The sequence below is a fragment of the Pseudopodoces humilis genome, chromosome 1 (genome assembly GCF_049639895.1).
Source record: "Pseudopodoces humilis isolate 2021_Gansu_Grassland_sample_001 chromosome 1, ASM4963989v1, whole genome shotgun sequence".
Lineage (NCBI taxonomy): Eukaryota > Metazoa > Chordata > Aves > Passeriformes > Paridae > Pseudopodoces > Pseudopodoces humilis.
In genome coordinates, this window is record NC_142200.1 from 200,480 (window position 1) to 228,374 (window position 27,895).

General features: G+C 62.1%; 1 protein-coding gene across 2 annotated transcripts; it reads left to right on the forward strand.

The window, feature by feature from the left end:
- NRBP2 (nuclear receptor binding protein 2) lies at window positions 1-27,707 on the forward strand. 2 transcript variants are annotated; one of them, XM_005533062.3, is made up of 18 exons: window positions 1-426; window positions 13,700-13,822; window positions 14,083-14,184; window positions 14,287-14,376; window positions 15,273-15,313; window positions 15,397-15,491; window positions 15,866-15,889; window positions 16,668-16,751; window positions 16,843-16,898; window positions 17,876-17,971; window positions 19,932-20,064; window positions 20,596-20,698; window positions 20,800-20,850; window positions 21,124-21,259; window positions 21,435-21,488; window positions 22,611-22,674; window positions 24,063-24,118; window positions 24,930-27,707. In XM_005533062.3, exons 1-18 carry the CDS (start codon window positions 310-312, stop codon window positions 24,996-24,998), a joined length of 1,494 nt encoding a protein of 497 aa, XP_005533119.1. In that variant the 5' UTR covers window positions 1-309; the 3' UTR covers window positions 24,999-27,707. The 2 variants fall into 2 exon arrangements, with proteins under 2 accessions (XP_005533119.1, XP_087918314.1); XM_088062188.1 differs by lacking the exon at window positions 1-426 and adding an exon at window positions 12,704-13,629.
- Window positions 27,708-27,895: the final 188 nt, after the last annotated feature.

Here is a 27,895-nt window from a genome sequence, read left to right on the forward strand (position 1 = left end):
GCGCGGTGGGGCTCGGGGCGGGGCGGAGCCGTGCGGTGCCGCTGCGATCGGCCCGGCTCGGCTCGGCCCGGCTCCGCTCCGTTTCGCTCCCTTCGGCTCGGTTCCGTTCGCTTCGGCGCGCATCAGCTCGGCTCGACGTGGTTCAGAGCGGATCGGCTCGGAGCGGATCGGCTCGGATCGAAGCGGATCGGCTCGGAGCGGATCGGCTCGGATCGAAGCGGATCGGCTCGGACTAGAGCTCGGCACAGCTGAGCTCGGCACAGCCCCGCAGGTTTGGGCACAGCCCGCAGGGCGCGCTTGGCGGCGGGGATGGCGGTGCCGGAGCCGGACGCGCGGCTGGCGCAGGAGAAGGAGGAGGAGAGCGAGGAGGAGAGCGAGGTGCTGGAGGAGAGTCCCTGCGGCCGCTGGCAGAAGCGCCGCGAGCAGGTGGGAGCCGGGCGCGGCAGGAGGGAATGCCGGAGGGCGGCCATGGGAATGCGGGCAGGGGAAGGCCGGGAGATGGGATGTGGATGCCGGGGAATGGGGATGGGGCCGCCGCCGCCGGGCCCTGCGGGGCTCCGGGCTCTGCGGGGCCCCCAGCGCGACCCTTCGCCCTTCGCGGGGGCCGGAGCTCTCGCAGGTGCCCAGGGCATGGCGGGGACCGTGGCTGGAGGGCGATGCAGGGAGCGGCTCCGCGGGGAGCGAGTCCCCGGAGAGCCCGGTGCGGGGAACCCGGTGCGGGGAGCGAGTCCCTGGAGAGCCCGGTGCGGGGAGCCCGGTGCGGGGAGCCCGGTGCGGGGAGCCCCGGAGAGCCCGGTGCGGGGAGCGAATCCCCGAAGAGCCCGGTGCGGGGAGCCCGGTGCGGGGAGCCCGGTGTGGGGAGCGAGTCCCTGGAGAGCCCGGTGCGGGGAGCCCGGTGCGGGGAGCCCGGTGCGGGGAGCCCGGTGCGGGGAGCCCCGGGGAGCCAGGCTCGCCATGCCACAGCGCTTGGTGTGCCGGTGCGGAAAGCCAGGCTCGCCTTGTCTCGGTGCGGGCTGTGCCGGTGCGGGAGCCTGTGCGGGGACCGGGATCACCGTGCCCGTGTGCGGGGAGCCGATCTCATCGTGCCCCGGTGCGGCTGCTGGTGGGGGCTGCTCCGTGCAAAGGAGCCGCGTTTCACCGTGCCCTGCTCGGGGGCGTCTGGAGCAGCGGGCCGGGCTCATCGTGTCCCGGTGCAGGGTGCCAGGAGCCGGAACCCGGGCTCGTTGTGCCCCGTTGGGAGGGCCCGGGAGCGGGGCTCGCCGTGCCCCGGGGTGGGAAGCCCAGGTGTGGAGAGCCGGGCCGTGCCCCGGGGCTCAGTCCCGGGCCCGTCCCAAGGGCAGGGCTCCGATGCCCGCGGGACCAGCCGTGCTGCGGCTGCCGGGGGCTCCTGGAGGGTTTTGCTGGTCTGGATCCCTGAGCCGTGCCCGGTGACAGCGACACGGGTCGCAGAAAGGTGACCCCGGGGCGCTGGCCCGGAGCTCCTGCGGGAGCGGGGTCAATGTTGGGGTGTCGGGGCTGCCCTCACAGGGCACCCCCAGCGCTGGAGAGCCGGTTCCTCCCCTCCAGAGAACCGGGTTAGTCCACTTCAGCTCGTCTTCCTGTGCCAGAGCGCAGCATCAGGACTGTCTCCCCCAAAATGGGGCTGGAGTCACCCCGTGTCTGTCAGGACACCCAGGAACAGGGAGCAGAGCCGGAGGCTGAATCCTGACGGAGGGAGAGACGCCACAGGCGCTGCCGGCGTCTGAAGGGGAAAAGGCCCATCCAAGGCCAAATGTTTACGTGGCCCTTATCTCTCCCCTCTCCCCGGTGAAGAACCCGGCCCCTGCCTTCAGCTCTGCCTGCGGCTGCATCTCCCAGTCTGAATTCCCGGTCTGGGCTCTGCTGAGATCTCGATAACCTGCTCCTGACTGATACCGTGCCCCTGGCTGATCATCTGCTCCTGCCAGCGCCGTCAGCACCTGCCCTTCTGTCCCTCGGTGCTGCCAGGTGCTTCCACACATCCCCCTTCCCCCGGTCCTGCTCCCTCCCCCTCTCTGGAAGACTCGTGCCCCACACTAGACCTGACCCTGACCCTCATGGAGAGGAGGACATTGAGGAGCTGGAGCATTTCCAGAGACAGGAATGGAGCTGGGAAGGGGCTGGAGCCCCAGGAGGGGCTGAGGGAGCTGGGAAGGGGCTGAGCCTGGAGCAAAGGAGGCTCAGGGGGAATTTCTGGCTCTGCACAAGTCCCTGGCAGGAGGGGACAGCCGGGGGGGTCGGGCTCTGCTGCCAGGGAACAGGGACAGGAGGAGAGGGAACGGCCTCAGGCTGGGACAGGGGAGATTTAGGTGGGAGATTTGGAAAATTCCTTCCGTGTGTTCTGGCCAAACAGCGATGTTTAATCATGAGGATTTCAATGCTAATTTTGTGCAGGAGCTTTCTGGAGCCTGAATCTGGCCCAGGGGGTTCGTCCTCCTGTGCAGGCGTGGGGGAAGTGGAAACCCTCCGGTGCCATCTCCACGCGAGTGCTTTGGGTCACCGTCCCTGTGCCGTGCTCTCCCTCCACAGGGATTTTCTAGCTGGAGCGGTGGGAAGGGTGGGTTGGCCTTTCCAAGGGCAGGACAGCTGTTCCAGGAGAGCCGGAGCGGCAGGAAGGCTCCCTGATTGCCAAGTGGAGGAAGTTTTGTGGAGGAGCTGTGTTTGTGCGAATTCACAGATGCTTCATGACGTGCAGGAAGGAGCCGAGCGCTGGCGATCCGCTCTCCTCTGCCCGCAGTACTCCTGGCATTTGTGCCCGCAGGGAGCTTCCCTCACTCCCCTGAAGGTTGATTGTAATTATTTCTTTCCCTAATGTGGTTTTGTCAGGAGCCAGGGCCTGTGTGGGACCTGCAGAGCTGTGCCCGGTCTCTGGTCTGGAGAGCAGGGCCAGCAGGGTGGCAGAGCTGGGAGCCCGGAATGCTGATGGAGCACAGGCAGCTCTCCTGCCTGGCCCGGGGTGCTCAGCAGCGGCTCAGCCTGCAGAAAAGGAGGCTCAGGAGGGACCTTCTCACTCTTCACAACTCCCTGACAGGAGGGGGCAGCCAGGTGGGGCTCTGCTCCCAGGGAACAGGGACAGGGGCAAACAGCCTCGAGGTGTGCCAGGGGAGGTTTAGGTGGGATATTGGGAAAATTCCTCCTGGAAAGGGCTGCGCAGGGCAGAGGTGGAACCCCACCCTGGGGGAGATTTAACATCCCTGTGGGTGTGGTGCCTGGGGACATGGGCTAGTGGTGGCCTTGGCAGCGCTGGGGATGCACTGAGGGGGCTCAGAGGCTTTTCCAGCCCAAACCATCCCGTGGTGCCATGGTTCTGTAGACTGAAAGGCACTGCGAGATGTTAAGGTGAATTAATGATATGGACACAAGGACTGCACCTTGTTTTCACACCCAGGGCTGTGCTGGGCCTGCCCTGCCCCCCGGGAACAATCTCCCTTCCCAGCCTCCTCGGCCTATTTATCATCCCTTATTCCTCAGGGTGTGGAGGGTGCCACGAGCAGTTCAGGGAATAGAAGCAGTTCAGGGAATAGAAGCAGTTCAGGGAATAGAAGCAGTTCAGGGAATAGGAGCAGTTCAGGGAATAGGAGCACTCGGACAAGGTGTGAGGAGCAGCAGCTCCGTGGCCCTGCAGTGTCACAGCCCCAGCCCTGCCCTGCCCCTCTCAGAGCTCTCCTGTTGTTTGTGAACTTCTGCTGGCACAGAATTTTCCACGTGGGAACACCGGGGCTCTTTCAGCCTTGCTTTGATGACCTCATTTGCTTTTCCCACCCACCCAGGGGAGTATGAGCAGAAGGGAGAAGAAACTTGGTTTTCTGCTTTTGTGGAAAGTTTTGCACCTTTGCTGTGGGTGAGCCCCAGCACCAGTGCTGGGATCAATCTGGTTTATCCCTGCTGGTTTGCGTTCCCAAACCCTCAATCTGCCCAGAAAGGGGGGCTGTGACCTGCAGGGATTTGCTGCTCACGAGTGCCGGTCCCACCACGTTCATCTGTCACATTTCCCGGGTTCAGGTTGTGATTTCCACACGCTCCTCCTCACCTGTCCCACCTGTCCTGCCCATTGTGCTCCCTGTGGGAATGCTGCAGCGTGCTCTGGGTTCCTGAAGGCCTTCCCTTGGGATGAGAGTGGTGAGTGCTGGGGCAGAGCTCAGCTCCGGTTCACGGATGGAACTTTGGAGCTGCTCCTATAATTTATTCCTCCAAGCCACCCTGGAGCTGTCCCTTGCTCGTAATTCTGCTCCCAATGTGGGATTTGCTTTGGAGCACCCTGGGAGTTCAGTGAGGGAAGGGATGGGGCATCCAGAGGGACCTGGACAGGCTGGGGAGGTGGGAACCTTGCGCTCAGGCTCCAGCACAAACACAGGATGGGGGCTCTGCCTGGAGGAATCCCTGGGGAGAGGACCTGGGGGTGCTGGGAAAGGCTGGACGTGCCCAGGCCACGTGCACTGGGATCCCAAAACCTCCTGTGCCCTGGGCTGATCCCCCAGCGTGGGCAGCAGGGGAGGGGGATTCTGCCCCTGTGCCCAGCTGAGACCCCACCTGCAGAGCTGCCCCAGCCCTGGGGAACAGCAGCACAAGGAGCTGGAGCTGCTGGAGAGAGCCCAGAGGAGGCCCCGGAGCTGCTCCGGGGCTGGAGCCCCTCTGGAGCCAGGCTGGGAGAGCAGGGGGTGCTCACCTGGAGAAGAGAAGCTCCGGGGAGAGCTCAGAGCTCCTTCCAGGGCCTGAAGGGGCTCCAGGAGAGCTGGGAATGTTCCCCTGGAGAGGAGAAGGATCCAGGGAGAGCTCAGAGCTCCTTCCAGGGCCTGAAGGGGCTCCAGGAGAGCTGGAGAGGGACTGTGGACAAGGCACGGAGGGACAGGAGCCAGGGAATGGCTCCCAGTGGCAGAGGGCAGGGCTGGATGGGATCTTGGGCAGGAATTGTTCCCTGTGGGGGTGGGCAGGCCCTGGCACAGGTGCCCAGAGCAGCTGTGGCTGCCCCTGGATCCCTGGAAGTTTTCCAGGCCAGGTTGGACACTGGGGCTTGGAGCAGCCTGGTCCCATGGAAGGTGTCCCTGCCCATGGCACAGGGTGGGACTGGGGGTCTTGTAGATCCCTTCCCACCCACACCATCCTGGGATTCTCCAACTCCAACCATGAGCTTTAACTCACCCAGCAGGATGAAAGAAGGGAAAGAGGGAAACAACGGTAGAAATGCAGAGAAGAAGTGCTGAAACAGCATTTAAGGAAAATAAAATTATGTTAAAAAATCAGCAAGAGGGGGAGGTTTTGGGGTGTTGCTGTAGGTTCCCACAGATCAGAAAATGAAAACAAAACATGGAAAAACAGTGTAAGCGCTGGAATCCTGTGAGGTGCAGGGGGTTCCCATTTTTAGGCATTAATGAGGTTTGCAGTTGGCAGCGGGATCGCCGGTTCCGTGGTGGATGATTTGGGGAGGCTCCAACTATGCAATATCTGCCACAGGGTTATTTTTAAAAGCCGCTTTGTTGCCAGCCATCCCCAGGGATCCGGGCTCGGAGCGTGCGGAGCTGTGAGGAGCTTTTCCAGCGCAGGGGGATCAGCTGCAGGACTTGGCTCCTTCTTTTCCTGCCTCTTTCTGCTTCCACCGCTTTTGTTTGCTGCGGGTGAACTTTGCAGGGTGAGCTTGGGGTGACTCTGCCGAGCTCAGCTGATCTCTGAACTTCCAAGACTTTTGGGTTAATATCCGAGAATTCCGGCCGATATCCAAGTCTTTAGGGTTAATAGCCAAAGATTTAGAGCTAATATCCAACACTTGAGGACAGTGAAGGGTTCACCCTGGCTCTGCTCTGAACAGGGGTTTTGGGGCACCCCAGGGGCTTCTAGACAAGGATAAACCGAAAGGAAATTGAATTCCGGTGGAAAACTCAGCAGCAGATAAATGTTGCTGGAAGCAGACAGTGGAGTTCTGTCCCCAGCACGTGCTCCAGGGGTCTGGCAAGGAACAAGCCTTGGCTGTGCCAGATTTAGAGTCCTCCCCATCACCCTCCAAGCTGGTGTGGGCGGAGCGGGCCTGTTCTGGATGGTGCCTCGGGGCTGCTCTCCCCGTGCCACGTTCTCCATTTCACGGAGCTTTTAATCCTTCGGGATCTTACCCGGCCACAACAATCCCGTGCCTTGTTCTTGCTGCTGGGGAGGGGGCTGACGTCAGCCTGCGGTGAGGCTTCAGTGCAGGAACTTGTGGTTTTTCATGCAGGAACACGCTCCTTTATCCCCATCCATATTCTGCAAGGAATTCCTGGCTGCAGCTCCTTTATCCCATCCTTTCCTCCATGGGAATTCCTGGCTGCAGCTCCCTGCCTGCTCCAAGGCAGTGCCCGTGTCCTGACTCCTCGGTTTCCCAAACGGATGCGGCTCCTCAGCTCCCGGACCGTTCCTTTGTGCTCCCCCCACCCAAAGTGTTATAATTCCTGGCACTTGCCATGTTTTTTTCCCTTTCCTGTCTTTATCCAAGCTTTTTTGGCCCTTTCCCTCGCTTTCCCAAGGGGTGGTGTTGTTTGCAGTGCCCAGGCGTTGCAGCCGAGTCCTGCAGGCTGGAGCCCCCTCTGTGCCCCTCGGCTCCTTCCTGCTTTTCGTCTGCTGTAACCGGAGTCCTTCGGCAGTCCCGGAGGGTTTTGTGTTCCTCTGCTGGGGCTGGGGGTGTCCCGGGCCGTGTTACAGGACGGATGAAGCTGCTGGAATGCTGTGGGTGAGCTCTGCACCGAGGGCTGGATGGCAAACGCGTGGCTGAGCTTCCTGCAGGGATGACAGGCTGGTCACCGAGGGTTTCATTGGCTTTCCTGGAGCTGCTTTGCTGCGGCTCAGCCGGTTAGCAGGGGGAAAACACTGGAATCAGACCCCGTTCCTCTGAGCTGGGCTGATTCCTGCTGGTCTCTGCTCCTGCCTGGCCCACCGAGGCTGCTGCTGCTGCTGCTGCTTCCCGCTGGGCTGGGATGCTCATCCAGCAGAGCCTGCTGTGTCCTGGCTGAGCACGGCAAAGGTGCCCTGGGCCTTGGTCCCTGGTGGGCACTGGTGGGCACTGGTGGGCACTGGTGCAGTGGGATGGGTCATGGCATGGCCTAGGATGGGGTACAGCATTTCCGTGGGATGGGGTACAGCATTCCCATGGGATGGGGTACAGTATTCCCATGGGATGGAGTACAGCATTCCCATGGGATGGGGCACAGCATTCCCATGGGATGGGGCACAGCATTCCCATGGGATGGAGTACAGTATTCCCATGGGATGTGGTACACAATGCCCAGGGATGGGGTACAGCATTCCCATGGGATGGGGCACAGCATTCCCATGGGGTGGGGCACAGCATTCCCATGGGGTGGGGCACAGCATTCCCATGGGATGGGGTACAGCATTCCCATGGGATGGGGTACAGCATTCCCATGGGATGGTGTACAGCATTTCCATGGGATGGTGTACACAATGCCCAGGGATGGAGTACAGCATTCCCATGGGGTGGGGCACAGCATTCCCATGGGATGGAGTACAGCATTCCCATGGGATGGGGCACAGCATTCCCATGGGATGGGGTACAGCATTCCCATGGGATGGGGCACAGCATTCCCATGGGATGGAGTACAGTATTCCCATGGGATGTGGTACACAATGCCCAGGGATGGGGTACAGTATTCCCATGGGATGGAGTACAGCATTCCCATGGGATGGAGTACAGCATTCCCATGGGGTGGGGCACAGCATTCCCATGGGATGGCCTACACAATGCCCAGGGATGAAGCACCACCTGTGCATCCTTTCCTTGGGCACCTGCTGCTCCCACCTTCTGCCCCAACCCCTCTGGGCTCCACTCGCCCGGTGCAGGCTGGCACTGGGATCCTCTCCCTGAACTCCTGGATCCTGCAGAGCCCCAGCCCTGTTTCCTGGGAGAGGGTGCTGGGCTGGGCTGACCCCAGGTTTGTGTCCCCTCCCGGGGCCATGCAGGGCCTGGGGGTAAAGCAAACATTGCTCCAGGCTCTGGCTGCAGGTGTGTGCAGGGAACGGCTTCTCCCAGGAAACAACAGTCCTGGTACTGCCCCATGCAGGATCTCTCCTGGCTCTGGTGTGGGCAGTGGAAAAATACTCCTCTGTCCCTTTCCTGCAGCAGCGGCCCGAGAACAGGGATCACAGTGTTTGCTCGGGCAGCTGCTGGGCAGGAGGGAAGGGCACCCGTGGGCATGGAGGGAAGCTGAGGCTTCCAGCCCTCCCACCCTTGGGTAGGGGCACCCTCCAGCAGCGTTCCCGAGGAGCCCTGCTCAAGGTCCTGCTGGGAGAGGCAGGATCCCTGTCTGCTGGGATTACACACGGAGCCATGCTGCTGGGGCTGCCAAGCAGGAATCTCCTGGGAATGCACAGTGGCTTCCCAGTGCCAGAGAGCAGCGTTAGATATTGGGATGGGATATTGGGAAGGAATTCGTCCCCTGGGAGGACGGTGAGGCGTTGCAATGGAACTCCCCGAGAAGCTGTGGCTGCCCCATCCCTGGAAGTGTCCAAGTGCCCCTGGTTGGGGCTTGGAGCAGTGGGATAGTGGCAGGTGTCCATGGCAGGGGGTGAAATGAGGTGAGCTTTAAGGTCTCTCCCCACAGCATCCTGGACTTTGATGATTCTGTGACAGGGAGAGTTCCTGAAAAGGGCTGGGTGCCCTGGGTGCCCCTCCTGCCCTGGGTGGGGCAGCTCTGTCACTGCCCATCCCGCTGGGTTGTCCCTGACTCAGTTTCCCTGCCCGCTCTCCCAGGCCCGGAGCACAGCCATGCACTGGGGTGGTTTTTCTGGTTGACTGAGCGGCCCTGCTGCCTTCTGCCCCAGCTCTGCTCCTTCCTCGGTGCTCCAGGATGGAACTGGTCACCAGTAGCTGTCTGGGGCACCACGGCTGTGCCAGTGGCAGAGCTCACCCCGTGCCTCCCCACCCTCAGCTGGGGCTCCTCAGCCACTCGGGCTCAGGGCTGAATTAGTGCTGAGCTCATGGGTTTGTGACAGACAGGATCAAACGCTTCACTGGAATCAAAATCTTTTCCATCTCGTGCGTTCCCTTCACCTGCTCGTTATGTAACAGGATCGCACGGACAGAACAGGTTTGTCTGGCGCCGCGGATTCCTCGGCAGAGCCGCAGGGCTGAGCTGCTCTGCCGTGGGCCCGTGGGTGTCCCCAGCCCTGAGTGCTCCTGCCGTGGGACAGCCACTGCCAGCGGAGGGACGGGCGGATCTGGCATTGCCTGGGGCTGCTGCTGTTGCAGTCTCCTCGCCGGGGCCAGAGGCACTGCAGGTGGCCCTCCAGGTGTTGAATGGGACCCCAAAGCAGGAGCTGGGAGCTGAGCCTGGGAGCCTGGAACGTGTTTCCTGCTCTGAGAAGGGGTGACAGCCCCTTCCCCAGGACACAGCAAGGGCACAGGGGGTCGGTGACCCCTCACCTGCCACAGGCTCTGCCTGTGCTGCTGCTCCCCGTCCCTGAACCCTGGGGACCTGCAGGACACAGCTCAGGTGTCCCCAACTGGGGCCTCAGCCCTCTCAGCTCATTATTTTCCTTTCCCATGTTTTCTGAAATGATTTCTGTGTTGCAACAGCCACCCCTGCCCTGCCTGGCTGGGGGATGGGGGGCACAGCCTTGGTCAGGGCCAGGGGACGCGAGGTTTGGGGGGCTTGGGTGGCCCAGTGCCAGCAGCCCCCGCAGGGGCTCCCCCCTTCCCTGCTGCCCACGGGGTGTCCCCCTGCCCGGCACTCCCATGTCCCACCGGGACATGGCCCTCCCTGTCACCCAGCTCCGGGACCCTGGGGTGGAGCGGCCGGGCTGGGATTTACTCTGCAGAGGTTTTCCAGGCACCCCGTGTTCGCTGCGAGGCCCCGTGGGCCCCCAAATCCCACCCGTGCCCAGCATCAAATGTCGTGGTGGCACAAAGGAGGGGAATAATCGGTGCACGCAGTGAGTGGAGAATCATGGAATGGTTTGGGTGGGAAGGGACCTCACAGCCCCCCTGGCGTGGGAGCAGAAACTCCTCTCCCGTTATTCCCAGCCCCATCCCCCAGCTGCCCTCCCAGGCCCCAGAGCTGCTTCCCTGAGCCCGTTCCCGTGCCTGTCTCAGCCCTCGCTGACGAGAAAAGCTCTGAAGGAAGCGATTGATGGGAAGCTGCAACCTGATCTTTGGTAAACCTGCCCTGCCCCGTCCCCAGCGGGCGCTCCGGGCGCCGGCCAAGCGCGCTCCGGCAGCCGAGGCGCTCCCGGCCCGGCCAGCGCTGGAGCGGCGCCGGAGCTGAGTGGTGCTCACCGAGCAGCGAGGATAACCATGGGAGATAAACCACGGGAGATAAACCACGGGGGATAAACCACGGGGGATAAACCACGGGGGGATAAATAATGGGTGATAAACCACGGGGGATAAACCACGGGGGATAAACCACGGGGGATAAACCACGGGGGATAAACCATGGGTGATAAACCACGGGGGATAAACCATGGGGGATAAATCATGGGTGATAAACCACGGGGGATAAACCACGGGGGATAAACCACGGGGGATAAACCATGTGGGATAAATCATGGCTGATAAACCATGGGGGATAAACCACGGGGGATAAACCACGGGGGATAAACCACGGGGGATAAACCACGGGGGATAAACCACCAGGGATAAACCATGGGGGATAAATCATGGGGGATAAACCACGGGGGATAAACCATGGGGGATAAACCACGGGGGATAAATCACCAGGGAAAACCACCAGGGATAAACCATGGGGGTTAAACCACGGGGGATAAACCATGGGGGATAAATCACCAGGGATAAACCACTGAGGAAAAACCAGGAAGGATAAACCACGGGGGACAAAGCACAAGGGATAAACCGCCAGGCATAAACCACTGGGGATAAACCACAAGGGATAAACCACCAGGCATAAACCATGGGGGACAAAGCACAAGGGGTAAACCATGGAGACCTGCACCACTGCCTTTTGTCCCAGTCGGGCTGTGTGGAAAGTGCCGCGTTTATTTATTTATGGAGGCCAGGCCGGAGCTCGGAGCGGGAGCAGCTGGTGAGGATCAGCTTTGTTCTCACTCAGCACAAGACGGAGCACGTTCGTGTCCGCACGGAGCAGGGAAGGTTCCTCCCCGTCACGTTCCAGAGCCTCCCGGATCCCGGCAGATCCAGTGTCTGAGCCCTGAGCACCGGGATGCCCCGGGGGCTCAAAAAGCAGCTCGTTTGGAGCTGGGAGGGACCCCCTGGGCTCCTCCTGTGTGTCAGCAGGAAGAGATGGGCTTTAAGGTCCCTCCATCCCAAAGCAGTCTGTGATTCCCGCTCTGGCTGTGTGTGCACTGGGATCACTGGCATCTCTGGAAGGGCTGTGGCCGAGTCCCTCGCCGTCCGTGCTGGGCTTTGTGCGGAGCACGCGGAGCCTGTGCCGGGCAGAACAAGGAACAGAGGTGCTTTGTGTGGCCGCAGCAGGAACGGGGCCAAGAACTGCCTGGGCGTGCCCTGCTCATGAGCTGGGGGTGCTGAGTGCCCACGGCTGCCCCGAGCACCGCAGGGACCAGCCCCAGCAGCAGGACGAGCCCCAGACCCAGGCAGTGGGATGAGCCCCAGCAGTGGGATGAGCCCCCCAGCACTGGGACCAGCCCCAGCAGTGGGATGAGCCCCGAGATGAACAGCAAGATGAACCCCAGCAGTGGGACCAGCTGCAGCATCAGGACAAGCCCTGGCAGCCAGGATGAGCCCTGAGCCCCAGCCCCAGCATCAGCACACCACATACCTGCCCCAGGAGCAGCAGAACAATCCCCCTTTTCTTCTGGCAGATGGGATGGGAGCAGGTGGGATGGGAGCAGGTGGGGTGGGGGCAGATGGGGTGGGGGCAGATGGGATGGGGGCAGATGGGATGGGGGCAGATGGGATGGGGGTAAATGGGATGGGGGCAGATGGGATGGGGGCAGGTGCAGTGGGGGCAGATGGGATGGGGGCAGATGGGATGGGGGTAAATGGGATGGGGGCAGATGGGATGGGGGCAGGTGCAGTGGGGGCAGATGGGATGGGGGTAAATGGGATGGGAGCAGGTGCAGTGGGGGCAGGTGCAGTGGGCACTGTGCCCCTGCTCAGGCTGACAGGGCATGACAGGGGCACGGCCCCAGGCCTGGAGTGCCCCAGCCCCACAGGAAGGGGCAGGAGCAGGGGGGGCTGCAGTGCCACTCCCACAGGGATGCTTTGGGGTGGGCAGCGGGTCAGGATGCAGCGGGTCAGGGTGAAGCGGGTCGGGATGCAGCGGGTCGGGATGCAGCGGGTCGGGATGCAGCGGGTCGGGATGCAGCGGGTCGGGATGCAGCGGGTCGGGATGCAGCGGGTCAGGATGCAGCGGGTCGGGATGCAGCGGGTCAGGATGCAGCGGGTCAGGGTGAAGCGGGTCGGGATGCAGCGGGTCGGGATGCAGCGGGTCGGGATGCAGCGGGTCGGGATGCAGCGGGTCAGGATGCAGCGGGTCAGGGTGAAGCGGGTCGGGATGCAGCGGGTCGGGATGCAGCGGGTCGGGATGCAGCGGGTCGGGATGCAGCGGGTCGGGATGCAGCGGGTCGGGATGCAGCGGGTCAGGGTGAAGCGGGTCAGGATGCAGCGGGTCAGGATGCAGCGGGTCAGGGTGAAGCGGGTCGGGATGCAGCGGGTCAGGATGCAGCGGGTCAGGATGCAGCGGGTCAGGGTGAAGCGGGTCGGGATGCAGCGGGTCAGGATGCAGCGGGTCAGGATGCAGCAGGCAGCACTGCTGGGAGGCAAGAGCCCTGTCCTGGGGTGGGGGTCTGAGCCAGGTGCCTTGGAGGTTTTGCCTGGGCTGGAGATGGGTCCTGGCGGTCATGGCTGGTCTGGAGACCGGGAAGGTCCGTGCAGGATGTCACCTGCCGAGGTGACACCTGCGGAGCTGTTCCACACAGGGTCCTGGGATAGGGATCTGTGGCCTCTGGGGATGGGAAGTGCTTGGACAGATCCTGGGGCTGCACCCAGGCTCCTCAGGATGTTCAGAGATGATGTGGTGGCTTTGGTTTGTCCAGACCTTCTGATTTTCCCTGGACAGTGTAGGTGTGGGTGGCTCCAGAGGCAGAGGGGCCAGCTCAGGACCTGCTCCCTCAGGCTGGTTCTCCTGCTCCCTCCTGGCCCAGAGCTCCCACAGGACCGGCACCAGCTGGAAATTTATTCCATGCTCCAGGTCCCAGCCAGAGCCTCTTCCGTGGCCACCCCACAGACCTTATTTTCAAAAAAGCTTTATTTGTAAGACAGTGCCGTGTTGCCATGGCAGGGAGCGTTGTAAGAGCATGGAGACTGCTCTTCCTGGGCAGGAATTGCGTTTCAGGCTGGTTTATTTATTATTTGTTATTTATTTATGTGTGCTTTTACTCTGGGAAGTGTCAGTGTCAATCATTCTGGAAGCCTTCACTGCTGTGCCAGTGACACGGAGATGATTGTGCAACAAAGCTGTAGCCACACTGCACCTCCCAAGGCCGTGGGGTCATGTGGGCAGAAACTCTCGGCATTCCCAGAAATGGTTGGAGGTGGCTCTGTGGATAAACCAGCCAGGCTGACCAGTAAGGCCTGGCTGATCAGGCCAGGATGTTCCTGTGCCAAAGAGAAAAGAAAATGGATTTTTTTTGGTGAGTTGCCTGTGCAGCAGGTGGTGCCATCCTCCCCTCAGCGTATCCCTCAAGCCTCCCCTTTCCCCAGGTGAACCAGGGAAACATGCCCGGCATCCAGAGCACCTTCCTGGCCATGGACACGGAGGAGGGTGTGGAGGTGGTGTGGAACGAGCTGCTCTTCACTGACAAGAAGGCCTTCAAAGCACACGAGGTGAGACCCTGAGAGCCCCCCACACCTTCCTGGGTGGGGCACAGCCTGGCAGGATGGGCTCCTGCCCTCTGGCACTGGGTCCTCCTTGGCTTCTCCCTCAAAGGCAGGTCCTTTGGACCTCAGACCAGCGTCCCTGTGACACCCCCAGCTCTGGGGGTGCCCTGCCACATCCCAGGACCTTCTGCATGCCAGGACCTTCCCTTCCACCTCACCTGTCCTGGCCCATCCCAGGACCTCACCTGTGCTCTGTGTGCCCCCAGGAGAAGATCAAGACCATGTTTGAGCAGCTGGTGCTGGTGGATCACCCCAACATTGTGAAGCTCCACAAGTACTGGCTGGATGTGAAGGACTCAAAGGCACGGGTAGGGGGCCGGGGGGCACCAGGGGGTCCCAGCTCTGCTCCTCAGCCTCCTTTCCCCATGAGGGGCCGGGCTGGGGGGAGCTGACCCCCTGTCCCCTGCCAGGTCATCTTCATCACGGAGTACGTGTCCTCAGGGAGCCTCAAGCAGTTCCTGAAGAAAACCAAGAAGAACCACAAGGCCATGAATGCCCGGGTGAGTCCTGGGAGCACGACAGGGGTCCCAGCTGGAGCGGGTGGCTCTGTGTCCCCGTCCCAGGGAGGGTCTCTGGGATCTTACAGGGCAGAGCAGGTGGGAGTTGCTGTTCCCAGGGTCACGTGGGGACCCTGCTGGGCCCCAGGAGAGCCCCAGCTGGATCCCACTGGCCCCAAGGTGGGAGTGGCTGCAGTGGGTGGCACTGCCCCAGGTGTCACCACTCTTGGTGTGCTGCCCCTGCCCAGGGCTGGCACCTGGGGACAAGGGACCAGCATCACCTGCAAAGCCACTGCCCAGGGCTGCGAGGGAGCTGTGGGATGATCCAGAGCCACCCCTGCCATGGACAGGGCCACCTTCCACTATCCCAGGCTGCTCCAAGCCCTGTCCAACCCGGCCTTGGGCACTGCCAGGGGTGGGGCAGCCACAGCTGCTCTGGGCAACCTGTGCCAGGACTTCCCCACCCTCCCAGGGACGGGTTTCTTCCCAATATCCCGTCCATCCCTGTCCTCTGGCAGCCACTCCATCCCTCCTCCAGTGTCCCTCCCAGCTCTCCCACAGCCCTGAGCCATTTGCTGCAGTCATTGGAACAGGGGACAGGGACAGGACTGTGGGACAGTGTGGGACACACCCCAGAGCCCCAGGCAGGGGATGTTCCTGGAGGACATTCCTGCAGGATGTTCGTGGTGCTGGGGATGGCAGGGAAGGACCCTGAGCCTCGGCAGGGCACAGGGGATGTCCCCAGTGCTGGGGATGTCATTAAAGGACCCTGAGCTTTGGCAGGGCACAGGGGATGTCCCTTGTCCTAGGGATGGCCGGGATGGGGAGCCCTGGCCTGGCCATGGGTGCCAGCGTGTCCTGGCTGCTGCAGTTCTGTCCCTGCTCTGTCCCTGCCCTAGGCCTGGAAGCGCTGGTGCACCCAAATCCTCTCGGCTCTCAGGTGAGGCTCCCCCGGCTCCCTGCCCTGCCCCGCGGGGCCCCAGGGGTGCGGGCTGTGCTCGGGACACCCCTGTGCCCCCCCAGCTTCCTGCACTCCTGTGAGCCCCCCATCATCCACGGCAACCTCACCAGCGACACCATCTTCATCCAGCACAACGGGCTCATCAAGATCGGCTCCGGTGGGGCAGCGCCGGCCCCACCCCAGGGGTCCGGGGGGGTCTGGGGGGGTCTGAGGGGGCCAGAGGGGTTCAAGGGGGTCTGAGGGATCCAGAGGGGTCTGAGGGGGCCAGAGGGGTTCAAGGGGGTCTGAGGGATCCAGAGGGGTCTGAGGGCTCTGAGGAGGTCACAGGGGGTCCAAGGGGGTTTGGGGGGTCCAAGGGGGTTGGCAGGAGGAAGGGGGCAGGGGTCCTGTGGGGCGTGTGGCGGGTCCTAGGCAGGCAGGACCCCCGAGAAGCGTGGGGTCCCTTTTTGGGGTGCCAACCTTGGTGTCACTCGTTCTTCTTGCCCTCTCCTCCCTTCCCAACGCGCGGCTCCGTCCGGCGCTGCCTGGCAGTTTGGCACCGGGTGTTTGCCAACGGTGAGTGACCCCTGCCCTGGGGACCCCCCCTGCCGCCCCTCAGCCCCCCCAGAGGGGCACCGCCCCCAGGGGAGCATCCTGGGCTCTGTGGGGAGGCAGCACCTTCATCCCTTCAGGAATTGCTGCTCCCGGGGGGGAGCAGAGGGGTCTCCTGGGATGGGAGGAGGCTGGGGGTGGGCAGGGGCACACACATGAGGATCCTCCCCCATCCCTCATCCCCCCCGGGTGGGCACACTCACACCCCCGATCCCCTGATCCCCCCCGGGTGGGCACACTCACACCCCTGATCCCCTCACACCCCCCGGGGGGGCACACTCACACTCCCCATCCCCTCACACCCCCGGGGGGGCACACTCACACCCCCCATCCCCTCACACCCCCCGGGGGGGCACACTCACACCCCCGATCCCCCCCGGGTGGGCACACTCACACCCCCATCCCCCCCGGGGGGGCACACTCACACCCCTGATCCCCTCACACCCCCCGGGGGGGCACACTCACACCCCCCATCCCCCCCGGGGGGGCACACTCACACCCCCCATCCCCCCCCCGTGGGCACACTCACACTCCCCATCCCCCCACACCCCCGGGGGGGCACACTCACACCCCCCATCCCCCCCGGGTGGGCACACTCACACCCCCCATCCCCCCCGGGGGGGCACACTCACACCCCCCATCCCCCCCGGGGGGGCACACTCACACTCCCCATCCCCCCCGGGTGGGCACACTCACACCCCCACCCCTCAGCCCCCCCAGACCCTCTCCCATGTCCCCCCAGCGCTCCCGGACGATCTCCGCAGCCCCATCAGGATCGAGCGGGAGGAGCTGCGGAACCTTCACTTCTTCCCTCCGGAATACGGCCGTGAGTGGGGCTGGGGGGACACGGGGGTCCTGTGCGGGGTGGGGGTCTCCAGGGGGGGCTCTGCCCTGACGTGTCCCGGTCCCTGTTCCAGAGAAGGCGGACGGGACGGCCGTGGACATCTTCTCCTTTGGGATGTGCGCGCTGGAGGTGCGGAGCGGGGCGGGGCCCTGGGAACCGTGGGACCCTGTCCCCTGTCCCCTGTCCGGGGGTGTCCCCTGTCCCCTGTCCCCTGTCCCCTGTCCCCTGGCCGGGGGTGTCCCCTGTCCCCTGTCCCCTGTCCCCTGTCCCCTGGCCGGGGGTGTCCCCTGTCCAGGGGTGTCCCCCGTCCAGAGGTGTCCCCGTCCAGAGGTGTCCCCTGTCCGGGGGTGTCCCCATCCAGAGGTGTCCCCTGTCCCCTGTCCCCTGTCCGGGGGTGTCCCTTGTCCCCTGTCCCCTGTCCGGGGGTGTCCCCTGTCCGGGGGTGTCCCCTGTCCCCTGTCCCCTGTCCCCTGTCCGGGGGTGTCCCCTGTCCCCTGTCCCCTGTCCCCTGTCCCCTGGCCGGGGGTGTCCCCTGTCCCCTGTCCCCTGTCCCCTGTCCGGGGGTGTCCCTGTCCGGGGGTGTCCCCTGTCCTGAGGTGTCCCCTGTCTGGGGGTGTCCCTGTCCGGGGGTGTCCCTGTCCTGAAGTGTCCCCTGTCCTGAGGTGTCCTCTGTCCTGAGGTGTCCCCTGTCCTGAAGTGTCCCCTGTCCAGAGGTGTCCTCTGTCCTGAGGTGTCCCCTGTCTGGGGGTGTCCCTGTCCTGAGGTATCCCTGTCCTAGGGTGTCCCTGTCCTAGGGTGTCCCTGTCCGGGGGTGCCCCTGTCCTGAGGTGTCCCCTCTCCTGAGGTGTCCCTGTCCTGAGCTGTCCCCTGTCCTGAGGTGTCCCCTGTCCTGAGGTGTCCCTGTCCTGAGGTGTCCCTGTCCTGAGGTGTCCCCTGTCCTGAGGTGTCCCCTGTCCTGAGCTGTCCCCTGTCCTGGGGTGTCCCTGTCCTGAGGTGTCCCTGTCCTGAGGTGTCCCTGTCCTGAGGAGTCCCCTGTCCTGAGGAGTCCCCTGCCTGGGGGTGTCCCCAGTGAAGCCCCCATGGACTGGCCGTGCTTCCCCTCCCAGATGGCCGTGCTGGAGATCCAGACCAACGGGGACACACGGGTCTCGGAGGAGGCCATCGCCCGGGCCCGGCATTCCCTGGATGATCCCAACATGAGGGTGAGTGCAGCTGGAGGAGCCTGCTGGGTGTAAATCCCATCCTGCATCCCTCCTGGGTGTAAATCCCATCCCTCATCCCTCCTGGGTGTAAATCCCATCCCTCATCCCTCCTGGGTGTAAATCCCATCCCTCATCCCTCCTGGGTGTAAATCCCATCCCTCATCCCTCCTGGGTGTAAATCCCATCCCTCATCCCTCCTGGGTGTAAATCCCATCCTGCATCCCTCCTGGGTGTAAATCCCATCCCTCATCCCTCCTGGGTGTAAATCCCTGTCCTGCATCCCTCCTGGGTGTAAATCCCATCCCTCATCCCTCCTGGGTGGAAATCCCATCCCTCATCCCTCCTGGGTGGAAATCCCATCCCTCATCCCTCCTGGGTGTAAATCCCATCCCTCATCCCTCCTGGGTGGAAATCCCATCCCTCATCCCTCCTGGGTGTAAATCCCATCCTGCCAGTTCCCAGGAGGTGCAGAAGGGGTCTGGCCCTGTCCCATGGGTGTCCCCGATGTCCCTCACACCTGTGGTGTCCTGGGTACCTGTGCCCCCTTCCCAAGCTCCATCTCACTCCTCAGCTGCTCCAGCTCCACGTTGCCTGGGGCCCACGTGGATCCAGGGAACAGAGAACAAGCTTCCCCATAAATACTTGGGAACGAGGTTTAATAAGGAGACAGGACAGTCTGGAGAGCAGTTGGGATTTGGGCTCAGCCAGAGGAACAGCTGGAACCTTTGATCCCCCTCCATCCACCCTGAGCCACTCAACCCCCCTTCCTCTTCCTCTTCCTGTGGCAGTCTCCAAAACATCCCATGATGAGTTTGTACATTCCCCAGATTCTCTTGTTTGATCCCAGAGTTTCTCGAGGCATCCCACAGTAAATCCTGCCCTCAGATCCCACAGCTCCCACGTTTCAGGAGAGCCAGGGAGTCTCCTCTGGAGCACCCAGGAGCGGTTGGAGTCGCGCCCGAGGGTCTCTGGGGCAGGTGGTTCTGAGGGTCCCAGTCTGGGGGAGCCCACCTGGCACCCCTGGGATCATTTTTGGATAGATCCCAGATATCCTGGCCCATCCCCTGTCAGCAGCAGGGCAGGGGCTGGAGGAGCAGTGGCAGATTTGGCTCCTGTGCTCTCAGGGAGCAGGAACAGGCGGATCCCTTGGATTCTGCTGCTCATCCTGCCCCTTCCCCACTCCCAGCACCACATTCCTGCTCTCGGGGCTGATCCCGGTTCTGCCCCTTCTCCTGCAGCCTTTGCTGGGCTCGCACCTGGGATGGGGCCAGTGGGGACCCCCTTCCCTCTCTGCCCACCGGAATTCTGCTGCAGCTCCCTGTCCTGGGGCTCCTGCTGCAGAAAGAGCCCTTTGGATCTGTGTCCTGGGAAATTGTATTAAAAACAGTGTGAGCCCAGGCCAGGGCAGTGAGCCCTGTGCTGGCACTGCTGCGACACCTCCAGCCCTGGGCAGCTTTGAGGTCCCCAGGTAAGGACATGTGAGGTGCTGGAATGTGTCCAGGGAAGGAAATGCAGCTGGGGAAAGGTCTGGAGCAGCTGGGGGAGCTGGGAAAGGGGCTCAGCCTGGAGCAAAGGAGGCTCAGGGGGCCCTCGTGGCTCTGCACAAGTCCCTGCCAGGAGGGAACAGGGACAGGAGGAGAGGGAACGGCCTCAGGCTGGGCCAGGGAGACTCAGGCTGGACATCAGCAGGAATTTGTTCGTGGAAAGGGCAGTCAGGGATTGGAAGTGCCCAGGGAGGTTTGGAGTGGCCATCCCTGGAGCTGCCCAAGGAGTGACTCGGACACTGAGTGCTTCGGGCTGGTGACAAGGTGGGGATCGGGCACAGGGTGGACTCGCTGCTCTGGGAGCTCTTTTCCAGCCCCAGTGATTCCATGATTCTGTGGCTGTGTGAAATGCTCCTGTGAGAGCAGCAGGGGAATGTGCTGCTCTGCTCCAGCTCGTGCCCCTGCTCTGATCCCAGGAGTTCATCCTGTCCTGCCTGACCCTGAACCCGGACAAGCGCCCGACCGCCAACAACCTCCTCTTCCACCGGGTGCTCTTCGAGGTGCATTCCCTGAAGCTGCTGGCAGCCCATTGCTTCATCAACCACCAGTGTGAGTGCCTGGGACCACCCGGACCCCCAAACTCGTCTTCTCCCAAGGAGCCAGGCTGGGAGAGCTGGGAATGTTCAGCCTGGAGCAGAGAAGGGTCCAAGCTGACCTTAGAGCCCCTTGCAGTGCCTGAAGGGGCTCCAGAGGAGCTGCAGAAGTCTTTGCACTAGGGATGCAGTGACAAGGCAAGGGGGAATGGTTTCCCCCTGCCAGAGGACAGGGTTAGAGGGATTTTGGGAAGGAATTCCTGGCTGTGAGGGTGCTGAGGCCCTGGCACAGGGTGCCCAGAGAAGCTGTGGCTGCCCCATCCCTGGCAGTGTTCCAGGCCACATTGGATGGGGTTTGGAGCAACCTGGGATGGGGGAAGGTGTCCCTGCCCCTGGCAGGGGGTGGGACTGATGGGATTTAAGGTCCCTCCCACACAAAACATTCCGTGATTCCATGTGCAGAGCCTGGGGAGGGAGGCAGGGACTCCCAGCCCCTCCCTGGAGCAGGGGCTGCAGGACCCACACACCCCCTGTGCCTCTGCCCCAGATCTGATGCCAGAGAACGTGGTGGAGGAGAAAATCAAGGAGCTGGACCTGAACATGGTGATGGCCGAGATCCGCAGGGAGGGTCGGCCCGGGGCGCAGTGGAGGTGAGGATGGGGGAGATTCCACAGGATCCAGCCTGGAGATCCCGGTGCCGTGGGAAGGAGCCCTTCACTCCCTGAACCCTCCCATCCTGTTCCCTGCCCAGGTACTCGGAGGTTTCCTTCCTTGAGCTCGACAAGTTCCTGGAGGATGTCAGGTGTGTTGGAGCTCCCAGCTCTGCCTGGGCTCCCTGGGAGCACGTGGAGTGTCAGAGCTGTCCCCAGCTGTGCTCAGAGCTGTCCCCAGCTGTGCTCGGAGCTGTCCCCAGCTGTGCTCAGAGCTGTCCCCAGCTGTGCTCGGAGCTGTCCCCAGCTGTGCTCGGAGCTGTCCCCAGCTGTGCTCGGAGCCCATCCCTGCTCCTTGCAGAGCCAGCTCTGCGGGGCCCAGGGGCTGGAATCAGCTCTTTGTCCTCCCTTCATGTCCGTGCCAGGAATGGGATTTACCCCCTGATGAACTTCGCTGTCTCCAGACCCCACGCCCTCCCCCGCGCCCTCTCCCAGCCCCAGGAGGATCCTCAGAAAGCCAAGACTCCCACGCCAGAGCCCTTTGATGTGGAGACCAGGAAGGTAAGGCCAGCTCCAGGTGGGGACAGCTCCTGCAGTCTCCATCCCTGCTGCAGGGACACCTCTCCTGTTGGCCCAGGTGAGAGCTGGGAGAGGAATCACGGGCTGTCAGGAGGAATTGCAGACCCCAGGGCCAGAGGGGCCGTGTCCAGGCTGATCCCGAGTTGGGCTTTTCCAGGTGGTGCAGATGCAGTGCAACATGGAGCTGAACGAGGACAAGAGCCAGTGGCACGTGAGTACCTGCATCCCGACCCGCTCCCGGCACTGGGAGAGACCTGCTCCCTGCACATCCACTGGGAACGGGATTGGGAAATCACACCAGGAAATCTGACAGGAAAATGGCCGAGGGAAATCTGCCTGGGGTATCACAGCAGGAAATGGTACCTGGGAGTCAGACTGGGAAAGGCCTCAGCCAGTTTCCATGGTACCCAAAGAACTCACTCCTGTCCTGTACAGTGAGAGAATTCCCAAAAGGTCACAAATTCCCCTGGCCTGTGGGACACACACCTGGAGTGTCTGGATGTCTCTGGTGTTTCCAGACACTTCTGGACTCCTGTTTTTTCTGGCCCAGAACTTACAGGGACCTGGACTTGCTCCGGGGCACCAGCAGTGCCCCAGAGCTCCCCCATTCCTGCCCAGCACTGCCCCAGAGCTCCCCCATTCCTGCCCAGCACTGCCCCAGAGCTCCCCCATCCCAGCACTGCCCCAGAGCTCCCCCATCCCAGCACTGCCCCAGAGCTCCCCTATCCCAGCAGTGCCCCAGAGCTCCCCTATCCCAGCACTGCCCCAGAGCTCCCCTATCCCTGCACTGCCCCAGAGCTCCCCCATCCCAGCAGTGCCCCAGAGCTCCCCTATCCCTGCACTGCCCCAGAGCTCCCCTATCCCAGCACTGCCCCAGAGCTCCCCTATCCCAGCACTGCCCCAGAGCTCCCCTATCCCAGCACTGCCCCAGAGCTCCCCCATCCCTGCACTGCCCCAGAGCTCCCCCATCCCTGCACTGCCCCAGAGCTCCCCCATTCCTGCACTGCCCCAGAGCTCCCCTATCCCTGCACTGCCCCAGAGCTCCCCTATCCCAGCACTGCCCCAGAGCTCCCCTATCCCAGCACTGCCCCAGAGCTCCCCTATCCCAGCAGTGCCCCAGAGCTCCCCCATTCCTGCACTGCCCCAGAGCTCCCCCATTCCTGCACTGCCCCAGAGCTCCCCCATCCCTGCACTGCCCCAGAGCTCCCCCATTCCTGCACTGCCCCAGAGCTCCCCTATCCCTGCACTGCCCCAGAGCTCCCCCATCCCTGGCCAGCACCTGCTGGTGCCTTTGGAGGGGTTGGGATGAGCAGACTCTCTCCTTTCTCCACAGCTCACGCTCCTGCTCATCCTGGAGGACAAACTGCACCGCCAGCTCAGCTATGACCTGCTGCCCAGTATGTTCCCACAGGGAATGCTGGCTGTGGATGCTGGGGAATCCCATGGCCCTGTCGGGATGAGGCTCTGTTGGACACAGAATGTGCCAGCTTCCCTACCTTTCTCTCCTTCTCTCTCTCTCCCCCTTCCCTTCCCTTCCCTTCCCTTCCCTTCCCTTCCCTTCCCTTCCCTTCCCTTCCCTTCCCTTCCCTTCCCTTCCCTTCCCTTCCCTTCCCTTCCCTTCCCTTCCCTTCCCTTCCCTTCCCTTCCCTTCCCTTCCCTTCCCTTCCCTTCCCTTCCCTTCCCTTCCCTTCCCTTCCCTTCCCTTCCCTTCCCTTCCCTTCCCTTCCCTTCCCTTCCCTTCCCTTCCCTTCCCTTCCCTTCCCTTCCCTTCCCTCCCTCCTTATTTTTTCCTTTCCTTTCCTTTCTCCTTATTTTTTCCTTTCCTTTCTCCTTATTTTTTCCTTTCCTTTCTCCTTATTTTTTCCTTTTCCCATTCTTTCTCCTTTCCCCTTTTTGTCCCAGCCCTCGCCCAGCTGGGCCCTGTGCTGGTTTCCACCACGCTGCCCATAGGGTGCAGTTGGCAGGCAGTGATCCAGCGGTCATTCCAGAGCTGCATTCCCAGCAGGACCCACAGTGGGCAGTTCCTGTGGTCCCAGTGGAGCTCCAGCCTCATTCCCAGCACTTTTCCAAAGGAAAGGTGGATCCTTGTCGGAGGGGCCTGGGAAAGGTCCCGAATATCAGGAGCCCCTGGGCAGCCAGAGCCCCAGGGCTCCCTCACAGCCAGGGTTCCCTCAGAAAGCTGGGAATGGTCCCTGGGAGCTGCTCCTTCCCCAGCCCCTCGCGGGCTCTGCCACAGGCACTGTCCTGGGGCGTTCCCTGCTGAGCCAAGCTGCTGTTGTTACTTTGTCCCCTGCCCCTCTGTTGCCCCTGCCCACCCCGCAGCAGCCAGGGAGGCAGGGGAGGGAGAACAGCTTCCAAAGGAGACCCTAAAAACGAGGCTCTTCCCCTTTGCTGAGATGGCAGTCGCAGTTTTATTTCTTGGAATCCTTCGGGGTGAAGTTGCAGGAGGGAAAGAGGAAGAGGTATTGATGAGCACCCCTTTCTGAGGACAGGGGAAAGGGGTGGGGGGATTTACACAACCAGTAAGGGGAACTGGGAGAAGAAGATAAGGGAAAGAACTTACAAGTCTGCATTTTTGGGGGTGCATTCTTTGGCTCATACCATTTTTCCTAACTGCATTACAACACCAAACAAAGCCTTTCCAAGTGCACATTGTCCAGAGCTGTGTTCTGGGAGCTTTGGGAACCTTGTTCCACCTCCCTGCCCCGTTTTCCCAACTCTCCCAGGTACAGGAGCTCCCTGAGCTGTGTCCATGTTCATGTTCTCCTGCTCCTTGTCTCTGCAGCTGATAACTCCAAGGATTTGGCCACGGAGCTGGTGCATTACGGATTCATCCACGAGGTGAGTCCCTGCTGTGGCCGAATCTGGAGCCCCTGGAGCTCCTCACAGGCAGGGCGTGGATCTCTGTTCCCTCCGGACTCTGCTGCAGGAGCTGTTCCGAGGGGAGCTGCCCCTCGTGGCACACTTTAATTAGCTGTACCTTAAATAATTCTGAGTGGGAGAACCAGGGGAGCACCCAGGGAAGGAGGCTGGTTCCTTACTTAAGGAATCACAGAATAATTAATTTTGGAAAAGACCTTATTGAGTCCAGCCTGTGACCAAACATGGGAGGTGACCCTGATGACATCCCCAGGTGCCACATCCACACGTTTACTGAACTCTTCCAGGGATGGGAACACTTCCACCACTGCCAGGGCAGCTGGGCCAGGGCTGGGCAGCCCTCTCCAGGAGGAATTTTCCAAATATCCCTCCTAAACCTGCCCTGGCCCAGCCTGAGGCCGTTCCCTCTCCTCCTGTCCCTGTTCCCTGGCAGCAGAGCCCGACCCCCCCGGCTGTCCCCTCCTGCCAGGGACTTGTGCAGAGCCAGAAATTCCCCCTGAGCCTCCTTTGCTCCAGGCTCAGCCCCTTCCCAGCTCCCTCAGGGATTCTCCAGCCCCTTCCCAGCTCCCTCAGCAATTCTCCAGCCCCTTCCCAGCTCCGTTCCCTGCCCTGGACACGCTCCAGCCCCTCCAAGTCCTGTACCAGGGGAGCCCAAAGCTACAGCAGGACTGGGGCAGGCCAGCCCAGGAAGGGCTCGGGATTGGGACTGAGGGAGGCTGGAGGTGTCTGGGCCAGCCCAGCAAAGGGAGCTGTTGGCATGTCTGGATTTCAGGACGACTGTGAAAAGCTGGCCACGTTCCTGGAGAGCGCCTTCCACAAGCACCGCTCCCAAGCCCTGTGAGCTGGGGACCCACCGCAGCCCCCGTTCCCAGGGGATCAAGGTGCCGGACTGGAGGATCCCAAAGGGCTCCTGACCCACCAAACTGCAGCAGGACTCAGCTGGCCGGGCCTTGGGCCCACGGGGATCTGCCCAATCCGTGCTCTGGGAAGGCAAGAGCTGATGGAGGACTCGGCAAACACCAGGAATTACATCCCGGGACGTTGGGACTCGAGTTCTGGTCCCTGCTCGCAGTGGGAGGTGTGGGGGGGTGGGCAGCAACCCCCAGCAGCCCCTTCCCAGTGGGGTTTGTGGAGCTGCTGCAGGAACCCCAACAGGATCCGTTTCCCTCTGGGAACGATCGGCTTTTCTCGCTGCGGGTCCCAAAGCTATTTTTTCCTCTTTGCCATCTGGAATGGTCCTTGCTGAGGGGAGGGGAGGGGAGGAGCAGGCTTGGAGAGCCCCGGTGTAGCTTCCCATCTGCCACATTCCACGCTCCATCCTGAATTTCTCCAGGTTTAAGGTCTCCACTGTGCTGCCTGTGCTCAGAATCCTCACGATGAGCTGGGACTGTGTGAGCTGGACATGATATGTCTTGAGAAGAAATTCCAGAAATCATGACCCACCACCTGGATCCACACATGGATCAGCAGGAATCTCATTGATGCTCCACAGAATCCTTCTCATTTCCCAGTTCCTCCTACAGCCTTCCAAAATCTCTCAGCATCTTCAAGAGAAAGCTCTGGTGCCTCTTCCTCCCATTCTCCCTGTGCTGACTGGAGTGTCAGTCCCCAGCCTGGAGATGGGAGAATTGCCACCACCACCAGCCCAGTGCTGCCCTTTGCCAGGGACACTTCGTTGAGGTGGAGAAAAGTGCAAACAGGAATTGTCTCTGTCCAAGAGCCGTGCGGGGCTGCTCTCACTGTGCCAGGGAAAACTGGCTCTGATATCCTGCTCTGTGCTGTGCCAGGGAAAACTGGCTCTGATATCCTGCTCTGTGCTGTGCCAGGGAAAACTGGCTCTGATATCCTGCTCTGTGCTGTGCCAGGGAAAACTGGCTCTGATATCCTGCTCTGTGCTGTGCCAGGGAAAACTGGCTCTGATATCCTGCTCTGTGCTGTGCCAGGGAAAACTGGCTCTGATATCCTGCTCTGTGCTGTGCCAGGGAAAACTGGCTCTGATATCCTGCTCTGTGCTGTGCCAGTGCTGCTCCTGCTGCTCCACTGTGCTAGGGAAAACTGGCTCTGGCATCCTGCTCTGTGCTGTGCCGGTGCTGCTCCTGCTGTGCCATAGGAAACTGGCTCTGGCAGCCTGCTCTGTGCTGCCAGGGTTTGTGCCAGTTCTCCTCCTGCTGCTCCTACCATGGCAGGGAAAACTGCCTTTGGCATCCTGCTCTGTGCTGTGCTGGTGCTGCTCCCGCTGTCCTGGGGGAATTCAGCTCTGGATCTGTGCTGGTGATGTGCACCATGCCGGTGTTCCGTGCCTGTTCTCTGTGCTGGTGCTGCTCCCGCTGTGCCAGAGGAATCGGCTCTGGCATCCTGCTCTGTGCTGTGCTGCTCCTGCTGTGCCAGGGAAACCCCCTGTGGCATCCTGCTCTGTGCTGGTGCTGCTCCTGCTCCTCCTGCTCAGACTCTGCTGGGGGAATCCGGTTCTGGTGCTGTCCTGGTGATCTGCACCACGCTGCTGTTCCATGCCACTGCTCCATGCCAGTGCTGCTCCTGCTGGGCAGGCAGATCTGCCTCTGGCATCCTGCTGGTGTTCTGTGCTGGTGCTGCTCCTGCTGTGCCAGGGAAATCTGCCTCTGGCATCCTGCTGTGTGCTGCTCAGTGCCGGTGTTCTGTGCCGGTGCTGCTCCTGCTGCTTCTGGTGTGCCGGGGAAAACTGGCTCTGTCATCCTGCTCTGTGCTGCTGCTGCTGCTGCGCTGCTGCTGCTGTGCTGCTGCTGCTGCTGCTGTGCTGCTGCTGCTGCTGCTGCTGCTGTGCTGCTGCTGCTCCTGCTGTGCTGCTGCTGCTCCTGCTGTGCTGCTGCTGCTCCTGCTGTGCTGCTGCTGCTGCTGCTGTGCTGCTGCTGCTCCTGCTGTGCTGCTGCTGCTGCTCCTGCTGTGCTGCTGCTCCTGCTGTGCTGCTGCTGCTCCTGCTCCTGCTGTGCTGCTGCTGCTGCTGCTGCTCAGGCTGCACTGGGGAAATCCAGCTCTGTGCTGTCCTGGTGATCTGCACCACGCTGGTGCTCCGTGCCGGTGCTGTGCTGCTGCTCCCGCTGTGCCGTGGGAAGCTGCCTCTGGCCTCCTGCTTCGTGCTGATGTTCCGGTCCCTGCTGGAGCTCTGTGTGCCACCACCCGCCCTGCACTGCTCGTGCCTCGTGGCGTCGCTCCAGCTGCATCCCAGCGGGATTTTATCCACACTCAGCCAGCTGGGGCTGCATTCCTGGCCCAGGCTGCATTCCTGGCCCAGGCTGCATTCCTGGCTCGCTCAGGCTGCGTTCCCAGCTGTGCTGCATCCCCAGCAGTGCTGCTGCATCCCCAGCAGTGCTGCTGCATCCCCAGCAGTGCTGCTGCATCCCCAGCAGTGCTGCTGCATCCCCAGCAGAGCTGCTGCATCCCCAGCTGTGCTGCTGCATCCCCAGCAGTGCTGCTGCATCCCCAGCAGTGCTGCTGCATCCCCAGCAGAGCTGCTGCATCCCCAGCAGTGCCAATGTTCCAAGCTGACACATCAATAAAGCAGGCGGTCCCACTGGAGGGCTCTGCACAAACTGCTCGTGATTCCTTGCTCCGGTGTAAGGAGGGATTCAGGGGACACCTCAGAGCTGCAGATTCCCAATCCCTCCGGAGCACACCTGTCCCGGACATTCCAGCACACCCCAGCCCCTCCCTGGCACTCCCTCAGTGCAGCCCTCCCACAAATCCATGGATTTAACAGGATCT